The sequence below is a fragment of the Sycon ciliatum genome, chromosome 7 (genome assembly GCF_964019385.1).
Source record: "Sycon ciliatum chromosome 7, ocSycCili1.1, whole genome shotgun sequence".
Taxonomy (NCBI): domain Eukaryota; kingdom Metazoa; phylum Porifera; class Calcarea; order Leucosolenida; family Sycettidae; genus Sycon; species Sycon ciliatum.
Window position 1 is genome coordinate 20,849,508 of NC_088649.1, and position 14,512 is coordinate 20,864,019.

The 14,512-nt window shown below is 45.6% G+C and overlaps 1 protein-coding gene across 1 annotated transcript in view; it reads left to right on the forward strand.

Annotated features, from left to right (window-relative positions):
- The window catches only part of LOC135821692 (uncharacterized), a 27,681-nt gene extending 13,390 nt beyond the window's left edge, over positions 1-14,291 (forward strand). Inside the window, exons 4-6 of the mRNA XM_065334690.1 lie at positions 10,696-10,752; positions 11,530-11,827; positions 13,849-14,291. Coding sequence (XP_065190762.1) covers positions 10,696-10,752; positions 11,530-11,827; positions 13,849-14,291 — 798 coding nt within the window. The remainder of the gene's footprint in view (positions 1-10,695; positions 10,753-11,529; positions 11,828-13,848) is intronic.
- The last annotated feature ends 221 nt before the right edge of the window (positions 14,292-14,512 follow it).

Below are 14,512 nucleotides of genomic sequence, written 5' to 3' on the forward strand. Positions count from 1 at the left end.
CATGCAAACAGTATCAGTAGGATCCTCGTCACGACTAGTTTCCTTTTTCTTTAAACTTAGAGAAGTAGAGGAACAATAACTGTAATTCATGATACTAGTAAACACTTTTGTGAGATCCGTGCATGTGTGCAGTGTGTGAGGGTGTTTTTCCTCAGTCGTTTTTTAAATTTTTAGCTCTATTTTTGTCTTCGTCTTATTATTTTCCGCGAGGTCGCAATTCTTTTTTTGCTCAGGGGAGGTATGTTAGGTGCCTCTTCCCGTACAATCTTATCTACAACCTTTCCTAAGCTGGCCGGCCTGCATGCACCCCTACTATGTCATACTCACCTTCCGTTCCGTTGGCCTGGGTAGCTACTTGCGCGCCCATGTTTGCCATAGCTACCCAGGCCCTTTACATTGCGTTGCTTCTCTCTTCAACTCTCTCTCTCTCATCAATAAGCTCGCTCTCTTCAGATAATCTCTTTCTCACTCTTCAATGAAGTCGTTCTGTTCGTCCTGGTCTCTTGTCTCTTCGTCTATAATATATCAACCTTATTGTTCCCATTGTCAGTTGTGTTAGTGATTAAGAAACCTCTCTTTTTCGGACCCAACATAGACTACATGTCCATGTACGGCTTGCTAGTACGGTCCACGGCGCGGGTTGTACCCGCGCTGCGGTCGATGTGCGGAATCTTTGTACAACTACTTCGGCTTTTTTTAGTTCGCATCATTCTGCATGCGTGTGCTTCTAGTTTTTTTCCCAGTGGCTTTTTGACAGTTGTCTGGAAGGCCCAAGGCAAAGGTGTGTTCAGTCACGGTACGGTTGCTGGTCAGCAGTCCGCGACTGTAGATTGCATGTCCATAGAATTCCCGGCATAAAGTGGACTAGACTTTAGATCTCATAGACTTGAGATTGCATGAAACGGGGACAGAGAGGTGTGGGATGGGGGTCTAGCAATGAATTGAGTAGGCAACACATCCTCAGTCATAAATTCATACGTACAAGAAACTCAATGCAGGTGTTTTTTGAAATAAACCAACAGGTAATTCGGTCAGGTTATTGTTGTGCAAGTACCTAAACATCGAAAAGACACAAAAGTAGGTAAGAAAAAATGGACTGTAAGTTTTGTTTTCTCCCTCACTGAGTGTGAACTGTTCCGTGGAGTAGACCTAGGGCACTGTGCGAAAATACAATCTAGGCCGTCACATGATCTAGGCAGTCACAGGATTTAGGCAGTCATAGGATTTAGATAAAAAGGCGGTTTGTCAACTGACAAACTCTCTATTTAGTTGCTATTCACTCTTTAGTCTTTTATTAATGATGTTGAAGAAGTATTGACGTTTCGGGCCAGTCACCCATCGTCAGAACAATGTACAAGAAGCGAACCTGGCCTTTTATAACGAAAGCAAGCAAGAATGCACGTAAAAAAACACACAATAGCCGTGTGCAATTGAGAGTCTGAATTTGCATGTACAACCGACAAGGAGAAATCCGCTGAAAGAGGGGTATGCAACCAATCAGCAGATAAAGCGCAGGAAATGTGTGTACGAAGGTGTGTACCACGATCATTGTGTGTACAACCCTGCACAGACACAGCAGGTGTATACCACGATCATTGTGTGTACAACCCTGCACAGACACAGCAAGGTTTAGCAGTTTCACCGTGAGGGTGCTAGAGCCTTCAATGGCCATCCGAAGGAGATATCCTTAGCTAAAAAACCGCAAACGCAAACCTTTCCGTACTTCGGATCTTTCAAGCTGACTTTTCCCTTAGCACAATGCACGCTATAGCTGAGACGAAGTAGTCGTGACAACCATGGCGGTATGAAAAAAGGTAGTGTTATCGTACTTTTGCTAAGGATGTCTATTGATCTCTGGACGACGCTCTCGACTCTCGAATGACTCCCCAATTTTTCTTCTGTTCATCCGTGTTTCCACGGCCAGTACTTGGGCCTCAATGAAAATCACATCTTTGCTCTTGATGGTTCTGTGCTGCTGGTGATCAGTAGCCATGCCTTTGCCCTACGGTTTGTGGAGCATCCTGTGACATGCTTCATAGTGGTGTTTGTCGAACCGGTCTCTTGCGACCCTGAGGGTCTCACCGATATAACGCTTCCAAAACAGTGCACACTTCGTCATAATAGCTAATTCCAGGGGAATCACACATGCAGTTCGGCAAACCAGAGGAGCATCTTGCTGTGTCTGTACAGGGTTGCACACACAATGATCGTGGTACAGGTCTGCTCTCGATATAACAACTCACACTTGTACATAAACCTTGCTAGTACATAAAAAATCAAATCCCGCGCCGAAACAGCATCACTCCCATACAAATTTTGTTCTACACAACATAATCCTACATAACATAAACCTCGACATAACACACGCTGCGGCGCGGTCCCCGACGTGCGCACTCTCGATACAACATTAATTCACGTGCACGGTGCGATCAAGCGGTAGCTGTAGCTAGGCAGTTTAGGCCAGTTTAGTCCTACATAACGTAAACCTCGGCATAACGCACCCTACGGCGCTCTCCCCAAAGTGTGCACTCTCGATACAACGTAGATTCACGTGCGTGGTACAATCAAGCTGTAGCCGTAGCTAGCCAGTTTAGTCCTTTTGTGCATATATTCTGCGGCATTGATGGTATCTGATGTCGATGGTGGTACAGTGTGTATATGTTTGCAAGGTTGAACCCGCCTTGTAATACCCTTCATTTTGAGGTACATATTGTATTTTACACATGGTTTTCTACATAACATAACTCTCGATATAACATAATGTTTTCGTGGTCCCAGAGATTACGTTATATGGAGAGTAGACCTGTATACATCTTCGTACACACATTTCCTGCGCTTTATCTGCTGAGTTGTTGCATACCCACGTTTTCAGCGCATTTCTCCTTGTCGGTTGTTCATGCTCTGGTTTTCAGTGGTGTGTTTTTTGATTAGGTGAGCCCATTGTGGCTAGACTTTGCAATAAAGAACTCAGGAGTGATCAGTGTAGATGTCCAAGACCAATTTGGCGATCCTGATTCAACTGCCGGAGTCAAGCTCTCAAACTTCTCTTGCTCGTAGAATTGTTCCAAGCTGAACGAAGCGTAGCAAAAGACAGGGAGAAGAGGCGTAAGGTTCGCATAGACCTGTTGACTCAACAAGTACAATCTTTCACGCTGATGATCACCAATGCTACTTTGCATTCGGTTTAGTCAACATCAACTAGCTCGGCCGCCATTGCCAGTGCAGGCGAGAAGAGGAAACGTAAGCACACAGCCACACAGCAGAGTGGAAGCAACAACAGAAAAGACCTTACGACCTCTAGTACGTTGGCATCGGTTGAGGCCCCGTTTGGTTCAATCAGCGACTTTCAAACGGATTCAAATAGTGATTCCCACGACATCCAGCATGATCAGGTTTACGGCTGGCGATGCAAGTGATGCGCTTTCCCGTCTTCAAAAGTTTGAGGATTTTTCCGAAGAAAGTGATTGCAATGGTGCACAGTGGAAGGTCGTCACATCAAAAAAACCAACAGAGAGAAAGAGTGTCTTGTTCATAGGATATTTAAAGAAGGATATGTCAGCGGAGCAGCTGGAAAACTTCGTTGTGAGCAGAGCGGATAGTGCTGGTGTTTCTGTTCGTGTCTACTGTTCCAAAGTGTTTTTAAAGGCAGACTCGTAGTCTGCACGGATTGTTATAAACTCTAGCACCAGCGGTTTTGTTCAACACCAACGATTCTGGCCGAAGCCAGTGTACGACAGACAGTGGAAGTTTGAGGACACAAAGAAGCCCCAACATGGATCCCATGAGAGCTCCAATTCCGTCGCCAACGAGTCTGTTGGGGATGGACAGGCTATGGACTGAATCATCAGTTCATCACCCATGGATCTGTCAGCAGCAATTGCGTTTCTGAACGTGTGTAGTTGCGCACTATAGTAGCTGAAGTCAACGAGTTTATGTCCTCAAGAGGCAAACATCTGTTTGGAATTGCAGAGACCTGGCTTAAACCTTCAGTAACTGATGGCTAGATTTGAATTCCTAACTATACATTGTTTCGTAAAGACCGCCGATTGCACGGTGGAGGTGTGTGTGTCTATTGTGATAAGTCGCTAGCAATACGTCGCAGGTTGGACTTGGAACGTGAGAACTTAGAACTACTATGGCTTGAACTTGGCACTGTCGAGCAGAGTATACTTGTTAGATGTGCATACCGACCACCCAACGTGTGTGCTGCTTACTGGGAAGATTCCAAGGAGAACATTGAGTATGCTTGCCAAGGTGGTCAATCATCTACTGTGCTTATTGGTGATCTGAATGTTGACCTTGGCAACATGCAAACGGGTTCTGCACACCCCGTACATCGCATCCTCGCCCGTGTTGGATTAAAGAATTACGTAAACGCTCCTACCAGAGTCACGAGTCACTCACAATCCACCATAGACCTTTTCCTGTCCACCACCCCCATTCAAGATCCTTGTGAAATTGTGTACCTGGATATCAGCGACCATTATGCTGTCCTAGCTCATCTTCCTTGCAAATCTAGCTCAAGACGCCAGGGTGAAACATTCACAAAGAGCCGTCGCCTTCATCATGTTGATTGGAATACTTTTATAGGCTATAATGCCATTGTTACTACTCTAAATAAGTATGCTCCGATCACTTTGCGCCGCCGTAAGGAACATCGTCCTTGCCCTTGGCTCACAGATGAACTTGTTGCATGTTTTCGAGAGCAAAAACGGCTTCACCGTCGCCTTCGGCGAAGTCGTGCAGATGATATACTAAGTGCTGCACACCGAAAAACAAGAGCCAAAGCCAGGCGCCTTGACCGGTGGCTGAATAATCTCTATTTCATAGAGCAATGTGTCACAGCAGATCAGAAGAAGCTTTGGGCACTCATGAACACCGTAAGAGGCAGAACAAAGAGTCGGCACGCACCACAAGTAACTGCCACAGAGCTAAATGATGCATTTGGAGCCATTGTCCATGATCCCCATCGACCAGCCACATTGCCAATGCCAGCTGGCCCAACTGACTCAGTGGGACTGACATCTTTCACTGCAGTTCAGATACCTGATGTTTCCAAATGCTTACAGTGCATCAATCCCACTAAAGCTACTGGAAGCGATGGTGTTCCTGGTATAACACTTCCATAGGTCCATATGTAACTCGTATTATAAACAGATCCCTATCCGGTGGAAAGGTGCCAGTTTCTTTCCAGCGATCACATGTGAGCCCTCTCTTCAAGGGAGGCGATGCAACATCAGCAAAGAACTATAGACCTGATTCATTGTTACCTATCGCCTCAATTATATTGGAGTATTTTGTTAAGCAACAGCTGACACAGTTCTAAAGTCGTCATTGTCTACTCCCCCCATCTCAGTTTGCATACCCTAAGGGTCATTATACCAAGGATGCCCTGATCCTTTCCACCAACCGTTGGTTATTAGCTTAATCTGAATGTAAGCACACGGGCATCGTCACGGTTGATATGTCCAAGGCATTGGATAGAGTTGACCATCGCCAGCTTATTCAAATCCTCTTTGAGATTGGGCTTGGTAGTGTGGTGCTGCAGTGGTTTTGTTCATATCTGTCCGAACGTCAACAGTGTGTCAAAATTAAAGACCAGATTTCAACGCCAGTTCCATGCTCCTAAGAAAGTGTACTTGGACTTCTCTTATTTGTTCTCTACATCAGTGATGTGCTTCCACGTGAAGTTTGCAATCACGAGTTTACAGAAGATACCGTTGTTGATTACTCCGACCGAGACCGTGCTGTTGTTTGTGCTGGGCTCACGACAGCAGTCACCCATCTTTCGTCCTGGCTGGAGGACAAAGGTTTGCTATTGAACTCAGCTAAGACTTAAGTGATGTTGATTCGTCCCAGAGGTGCGTTTGACGCTGCTGCGTCACTCGTCGCCTGCAACAACAGTGTTCTGCAAGTCACACACGTAGCAAAATACCTCGGTGTGTTGATTGATGACCAGCAAACTTGGGCACCTCAAATGTCCCGCTCAGCTCCAAATACCCTTGGTAACCTTGGATTTTTTCAATTTTTCCCTCGGTGTGACCGTCCCCTTAGGCCGCGGTATGTCCAACAGTTGAAAGTCCTTGAGGCAGTTTGTATACGTATTTATAAGCCTGTTTTGTGTAAGCAGAAAGAGCACGTTGTTTCACTGAAGTTGTATTCGTAGGTTGACACTTCGTTCAGTGCCTTCTCACCTTTGGTCACGTAATCTTGTCCCCTTTTTGCGTTTCCTCTAGTGGTTATATTGCACTTGTATCTTGATGTTATTTCTAACACCTTTCTATTACCGTATATTCTCTATTATAAGCGCCGTGCTTATATTTTTTCAACAGCCCTCTACCCCGTGCTTATATTGGAGACCGTGCTTATATTTTTTCAACCAATATATCCATACAGAGCAAGAAGAAATACATGCTAGATATAACGCATGCAGCATTGATTTCCACCAAGACCGTGCTAATAATAGAGACTGTGCTTGGAATGTTTCGAAAGGTGCTCACAGTGTGCTAGTATTAGAGACTGTGCTAGTAATGGAGACCTGTGCTTATAATAGAGAATATACGGTAAATTATTTTACATTATTTAACTTCAGTTTCTTTGGTTGTATCCTTTAGTTCCGTATTTTTTCCCACTGATGATAGGAACGAGAAAATCGATTCTGGGTTTTCAATTATATTTTTTGTTATAAAATACACAGTAATACATGTCAATCAAGTAACAAACAAGGCCGGTCCTGGAAGCTCGAGGTAGAGTGCTCAATGTACGAATGTAGAGAGCAGTATACACACACACACAACAGAGGCGAAAGGCTGTGTGTGTGTGTCAAGTAACGTAGTTGCGTGATGTCTGCGGCCTTCATCCTATTCATAGCTATATTAAAGTTATAATTATTGGAACTTTAGTGCGCATTTTCCAGCAAGAAGCGAGTGGCCACTTGCGACAAGTGGACTGCTGACGGGACAAGGATCTTTCGACAACCATTTGGTTGGATTATGAGGGATGCAAAGGCAAACGCGCGGGGGTGAAGTGCTTAGATGCAAAGTGTGTCACTTTGTGCGAAAATTTGTTCGTCCAAAAATTTTCGGAGTCGTTCATAGTTGGGTAAAAGGTAAAATGTAAATTATCGTGTCCGTTCCCGAAGGGAACTCACGACGGGCGCTAACACCCGGTTAACCCGTTGGGTGAGAAAATTCATTATTTGAAATTGTAAGCTTTCAAAGACATGTCCGGGCAAGTCCGACCAATTGAAGAAATGCAAAGACCTTATGCGGGAACGACCATGATCAATGTTCTTATCGCATGGCATGCTAACATTCTATGATCCGTTTCTCTTTGCCTTCTTTGGTTTATGCGGGATGACGTAAGTACACAAGCATTGAAAAAATGGTACCCTCTCTTGAACAGTGCCCCTTCTGTGATGGATAGTGAAAACAATAATGCCCCTGGGACACTAGTCATATGGGCATGGTAAATGCCAGGTCCCTTAATGTCCATATATTCCTGTCAGTTTGGTGCCTTACTTAATGGTCCTTTCTGAAACTTCCATCTCTAGGGAAAGTCTCTCACTTTACAGTATCTCAAAATAACCTGATCCATGCAAAAAGGTCTCTTTGTGATCTATATAATAACTAAGTAGTGGTTGCGACTTCGGCGAAGATTTGTGAGAAAGGATTTGCTCCCCACACCGGAGCTCGCGCTATTCTGCCGACTTTACTTGACACTTGACTGACTCACGACTGCCATCCAGAGCACACGAGAAGTCCATCGAGCCTTTGACTCGGCAAACCTGCAAGAAAGCACCACTCCCTGCTCAATATACAATGTCAAGTGAAGTCGGCGGAATAGCGCGAGCTCCGGTGAGGGGAGCAAACCCTTTCTTATATAATAACTATTATAATAATTATGTTATGACTTACAAAGAGGATAATTTGGTTGTGGCTTGAAACAGTCCTGCTGGAAGGTCAACAAGCTGATTATAGCGTACGTCTCTGTGAAAACAAAGTAGAACTCTGCTCAGGCATACCCCATGGTCTGCAGGAAAGTACCCGTAGTACCCAAGGTCCTTCGCTTCGCGATATTCTTCAGTGTGGAACAACACACCCATGCCCGGGGCAAGGAAGGTCATGTGTAATAGGAACACTTAATATATATGGTCTACTGTAATCATCGTTCCATGTCAACTGCGTATGAATATTCAATTTTGAAAATACAAGAACAGTGTCTCCACTTCCACTAACTGAACACTCAAATAATTTTCGTCCGAGAATACAATTACTCGCCAAGGGCACAAAGGAGGTTTGTAGAGTTGGATGCAACTCCGAGCTTCTTGCTGAATGCAATCAGCATGATCACCCACTACCCACAGTCCATTTCAAAACTATAGACGCATAGTGTTTTGCAAAATTCGATGGGATTTATTTAAATATTTTTAGTTTTGTCTTCAGATTCCGTCTTTCCACCGCTTCACAATTCTGTCTATATACTTTGTTTTCGCTACAATTAAAGTTGATTTTTAGGGCAGGTTTTCCGGTTTTACATGTAATCTCTGTTTTGAAGGGTTTGACCAGTTCGTTTCGGATTTTGTTCCTGCTGAGACAGTGCTGCGCCCAGATCATTGTGGGTGCATTTTTGTACGGATCCTGGTAGCCTCGTGGTTTTGATCCGCGATTTCCAGTACAAGTGCTGGGCATTCGAATCCCATCACTCCTCCTGCCTTTTTTCTCTTCTTTTCTGCATGTTTTGGATCTTGTTGGGTGAAATACAGTAGAGATGATAATTATATTTTCTCTTTTTGATTTGATTTGATCCTCCCTGTTCCCTTCGCCTGACACAACGAATGACAGTGGTTTCAATCACGCCAGTTGCAATGCGAGTTCGACGACGAGGAATTCGGATACTCGAGCGTCAATCAAAATGCAGCTCTTGTTCGAAGAAACAATAAACACGACTAATCATATCTTTCTCGGCATCACTGAGATTCTTACGGGCCTTGGAAGCCATTACAGTCAGGCACTCAGAAAATGCAAACAAGAAGAAGATTCATTTGAGACTTTCATTTCTTTTGAGACTTTCCTCACACCTTTTCATTTGCGACTTTGCGTGTTTTGTATCTTTTGTATTTCCCGCGGCGACGAAGAATAACCTGAAAAACAAATCTGAAAACCAGAAAACACTCATGCAAAACTCACGGCTGTCGTGCGCTACAGTATGTTCGGCTCGTACGTATGAGTTCACGCGTCTTTAGTTTTGAAATGGACTGTAGGAGACTAAAAAGCACAAACCTTTAGGCCCTTTGCAGACTACATACATCGAACATCCAGTACAAAATCATATAAAACCTAAAAGGCAACATTCTTCCAAGCCTGCAGTCAGACTACACATTTTACATGCAATATACAGGCAACCTTGCATGGTCACACAATGCAGGATGCACTGTTGTTCTGTGCGGGAGACATCAAAAAGTTAGGGTGCCAGTTTCCAATGAATAGACTTTAGTAGCAGAGCAAAGTTCAGGTCCAACAATAACATTCTGACATTTCCCACAAGTAATCTTTCCTACCCTTCCCTTAGGTGATATACAGACAAAAACAAACAGGACGGAATACAGGCTGCCTGAGTCGGGTTGCTCTTTTCTCTGTGAAACTCAACACAGACAGTCTAAGAATGGTGTGAGTGGCCAGTATAATTAAACCGAAGTATTGATTGATAGAAGAAGGATCAATTTTCCAACACCGTAGATGGAAGTCATTATTGTAGCTCAGCTGGTTAGAGCATTGCTCGTGAAATCCCTTTACAAGTTTGTATTACTGGTGATGTTTGTGCCTGGAGAGCTCTATATATTATAAGTTGTGCTCACCAGGCTCAACTTAGCCTAGTAAAGCTCAACTGATGAGGGGTGAATTCCTTGAAACATTGTGTACTGAGCAGGAAGTGGTGCTGTCTTGCAGGTTAGCGGAGCGGAAGGCTTGAAGTACGTCTCTTGTGGTCTGCGTCGCAGTCGCGAGTCAGTCAACTATCAATTCAAGTGGAACCAAACACGAGCTCCAGTTTGGGGAGCAACACTTTGGGATTACACTGAAGAGAGCATGTCTGAGAAACCAAGAACATATGTGCAAGTCGATCTCTCAGATTTCGCTCAAATTTTGCAAGTAGGTTGGCTTTGGATTGTAGCTCGACATTCCTAAGCCCACTCAAAATCGTTGAAGGGAACCCTGAAATTGGCAGACCCCCACAATATTGGCCCAATATTGGCACGATTTATGGGTCTACAAACGAGCCACAACACTTTGAACAAGTTTTGCTACGAACAAAAGTTGTTCATAGCAAAACTTGTTCAAAGTGTTGCTGCCCCAATAACTCTTCTAAGGTGAGGTAATGTTGGCTTGATGGAGTTTTTTTCGTGTGAGTGTGACACACCTCTGACCTGCACCTGTGATCTACCATGTGTGCGGTGGATCCCTGAAAGGGGCCATGAAAAACCAGTGGATAGTGCATAGGTTACGGATCGGGACGAGCATGAGTCCATGTACGCAGCACTGTACCCACGCTGGGTTGACTCCCGGGACACAACATGAATCGATCGTGGATTTTGTTCGTCAACCAAGGCGAGTATCAGTCCGTTCAGGGGGTCTTGAACTAGAAAAGACTGATCCGGGTTGTGTTTTTGTGTTGGTATGTTGCTTTGGTTCCATGAAGGAAGCCATGAAATGTTTCTCAATCAAGACACAGATCATCAAACTGCATCGTACAGATGTAGTGGGGATGTACATCGGTCCATCCCGCGTTTCTTACAAATACGAGAACACTATCCATTTCGGTGAATGGGGCAGCTGCGCTGGCATCCACGGCCTTCTTCAGGCACCTTTGCCTGCTTACATCTCATCCTTCGGGAGGTAGCTATTCGTCGTTGATGGGTTACTCTCGCTGTCGAGTGTCTTTCGCGCTGCTACGTTCCGCTGTGTTGTGTGTCAGGGGTGCTCGGTCGGCCAGTCACCGTCCAGTTCACATGCTTCGTGAGTTGGCGATGGTGGAGGGTCGGGTTCACCTGCCGTGATTGGTGCTGCACCGAGCTTGTTTTGTGAGAAAGTGTAACTGTTATTATTATAAGAGGAAACGCAAAAAAGGTAACAAGATTACGTAACCAAAGTCGAGAAGGCACTAAAGGAAGTGTCAACCTACGAATACAACTTCAGTGCAACAACGTGCTCCTTCTGCTTACCCAAAACAGGCTTCTGAATACGTATACAAACTACCTCAAGGACTTTCAACTGTTGGACATAACGCGCACGACACAGTACAGAAAAACCACCCCCTGTGCCAGTGGTACAGACAGAGCCAACACGAAATGCGGTACCGTGTGAGGGGGCTAGGCTGCCCAAGTTACCAACTCCAGCAGCACCACCGTTGCCCTTGCCACCACCAGAACCGCCACCGGGTCTTCTTGTGGCGGGGGCTGCGGCGGACCCACCTACACCCGCGCTGGCATCACCAACTCTCACACGAATTGCCACGGCACCCACATTAATTCAGAGACCTCGGAGGGCAACAGCAAACTACTCCACAGATATTTATGCCAGAAACGGCCAAGGACCGCGCGTTGTGGACAATACCCACAGAAGGAAGGTGGAGCAGGATCATGAGTCAGTGAGTGAAGCGGATCTGGAGGAACAACTCCGCTCACGGGACGAGCAGCTAGCAAATGCGAGACAAGTGGTCTGTACCGAAACGGAGGATGAGACAGGTGATCAGAGGACGGAAGAGCAATTGGATGACGAAACGGTTGGTGAGGAGACAGAGGACGAGGCAGATGATGGTAGTGATGATGATCGTGAGGATGACGAGCGGAACGAGGAAGAGGATGATGAGAGGAGGAGTCGGGTGGGAACGAGCAAGATGAGGCGGATGAATGTCTTGATCGTAAGAAGTCAGCTGTGTATCTACACTTGCTATCTCGTCCTGACTGTCTTGGTGTGTATGATGACTCTCATTTTTCTGTACTGTGTCGTGCGCGTTATGTCCAACAGTGGAAAGTCCTTGAGGCAGTTTGTATACGTATTCATAAGCCTGAAGTTGTATTCGTAGGTTGAATCTTCGTTTAGTGCCTTCTCGCCTTTGGTTACGTAATCTTGTTACCTTTTTGCGTTTCCTTCAGTGGTTTTATTGCACGTGTATCTTCTTGTTGTTATTATTATTATTCTTATATCTATAACCGCAATCAGTAAAAATCTCCTCGCCGTGTGTTCTTATATCTATACTTAAAAATTCGGAACGATGCTTCACGCAGCTTCATTATAGCAACTTGTTTTGTTCAGCTGTGTGAAGAAGAGGTGCATCTGAGTGTTGGCCAGTGTTGCCACAATACAAGTTTCTAAACTTCAAGTATTACAAAATAATTGAGAGGCTTTGAATCGTTTTTATCAAAATTTAAATATTCGCCGGGTTGGAAGGTGGGAATGAAAAAAAAAAGAAAAAAAAGAACACTATCCATCGGCTTCCTTGCGTACTCACCGGATTCATGCAGAGCGACTGAAAATGCGAATGCAATTTGATGATCCTCAACCCGGACGCAGATAATCAAACTAGGGATGTACGTCAATCCATCTCAGGTGCCTTGATCAACAGAAGTAACCCTAATGGCAGCATGATCTTCCATCGGCTTCCTCGCGTACTCGCTGCATTCACGCAGAGCGCCTGAAAAAGGCGAATTATTTTCAGTGCGCTCTGTGTGGATCCGGGCGTGCTGTTGAAAAGGTGAAAACTAAAATCTTTCTAGTCATATCATTTCAAACGTTTGGGAGTGTAGTAGTCCTAAAGGAAGAAATAGAAAAGCCGGTCAGGTGTATCTCGAGTGGTCATGTCGAAGTCTTCAAGTGCAAAGGCAACGCGAGGTGCGCTTTCTCTCAAAGAGAAATACGAGATCGTGCAGATGCAAGAAAGAGGATTGAAAGCGTCGAGCATCATCGCTCGTACCGTCCGTCGCCCGGCTCAAACTATCTACACCGTGCTAAAACAAAAGGATGCAATCAAGCGAGCATACCTTGGCGGCGAGCGGTCTTCGTCTGCAGAGCGCGTAAGGCAGTCTCGCTGGATGCAGCTCTGCGAGATTGGCTCGCTTGTACTAGAGCTGCAAATCTGGATGTGACAGATGACATCCTCATGACGGAAGCGGAGAACCTTGCAAGACAGCTGGGGATTTCCAGCGAGGATTTCTCAGCGAGCCATGGCTTCTATAAGTTCCTTCAAGGCACGGCACCAAGTCTCGCTGAGGACAAAAGCAGGAGAGGGGAGAGATCTGCAGCTGATCACAGCATCGTTTAAGGGCGCCACGATGTTCTCCCAACATTTATTGAAGGGCATGGAACCCGAGGATATTTTCAATGCGGACGAAGCGGCATTGTTTTACCGGCTCCTTCCTCATAACACTCTTGCATTCCGCGGAGAGAAGTGCCAGGGCGGGAAGAAAAAAAAGGAGAGGCTGAGTGCATTGTTAGCCGCCAATATGGATTGTTCGGAAAAGCTGTTGCCACTGGTTATTGGGCATTACAAAAACTCAAGGTGCTTCAAGAATGCCAGATTCTTGCCAGTGACGTACAAGCACTCGAAGAACGCATGGATGGCAGGGGCATTGTTCAAAGAGTGGCTGATGAATTTCAACCAGGAAATGGCCAAGCCAAATCGGAAAGTGCTCTTTTTCTTGGACAACTGCTCAGCTCACTCAGCTGCAACCCTGACTGCGAATTTCTCGCACTTAACCATCCATTACTTCCTTCCGAACTCAACATTCAGGAGCCAGCCTATGGATCAAGGCGTGATTCACAGCCTACCGTACCAATCTTCTGCCGCACATAGTGGATGCCTTTGATTCCGGCAAACCCTCAGATGAGGCAAAGAAGGCCAATGTTGTGGAGGCCATTTTCATGCTGCATACAGCCTGGCAGAGAGTCACGCCCCCGACTATAGCAAATTGTTTCCGACATGCCAAGTTTCATGACGAATCGTCTGGCCAGACTGAGTCCTTGGCAAATTTGAACGTGCCAAATGACAACGAAGATGGCCTGCTAGCCATGACTGAAGCATGGGATAGCTTTGCTGACCAGACTGGTGGCAAAGAGTATTACTCTCTGCCAGAATATCTTGACATTGACAAGGGCATTGCAACTGAGGGTCCTGAGGCTTTAGACATTGCCCAGCATAGCAACACTGCCGACAACAGTGAGAGTGATAGTGAAGATGACAGCGAAGTCCCAGCTGCGAAGCCACCGACTCGGTCAGAGGTGGCAGTCTCTCTTTAAGTTGTGAAGGACTATGTCATGTCGCTGGATGCTGGTGTTGCTGATGACGCCATTTTCAGCGGCATCTCTAACATTGACGACTTGCACCTGAAACAGGCCATGACCACGACGCATCAGTCATCTATCCATGCCTTCTTTTCGCCATCCAGTGGAGCAACCAACATACGCAGATCACTCCAGCCACCAACTACCAGAGAAGTGTAGGCCAAGGCCGGAAAGCA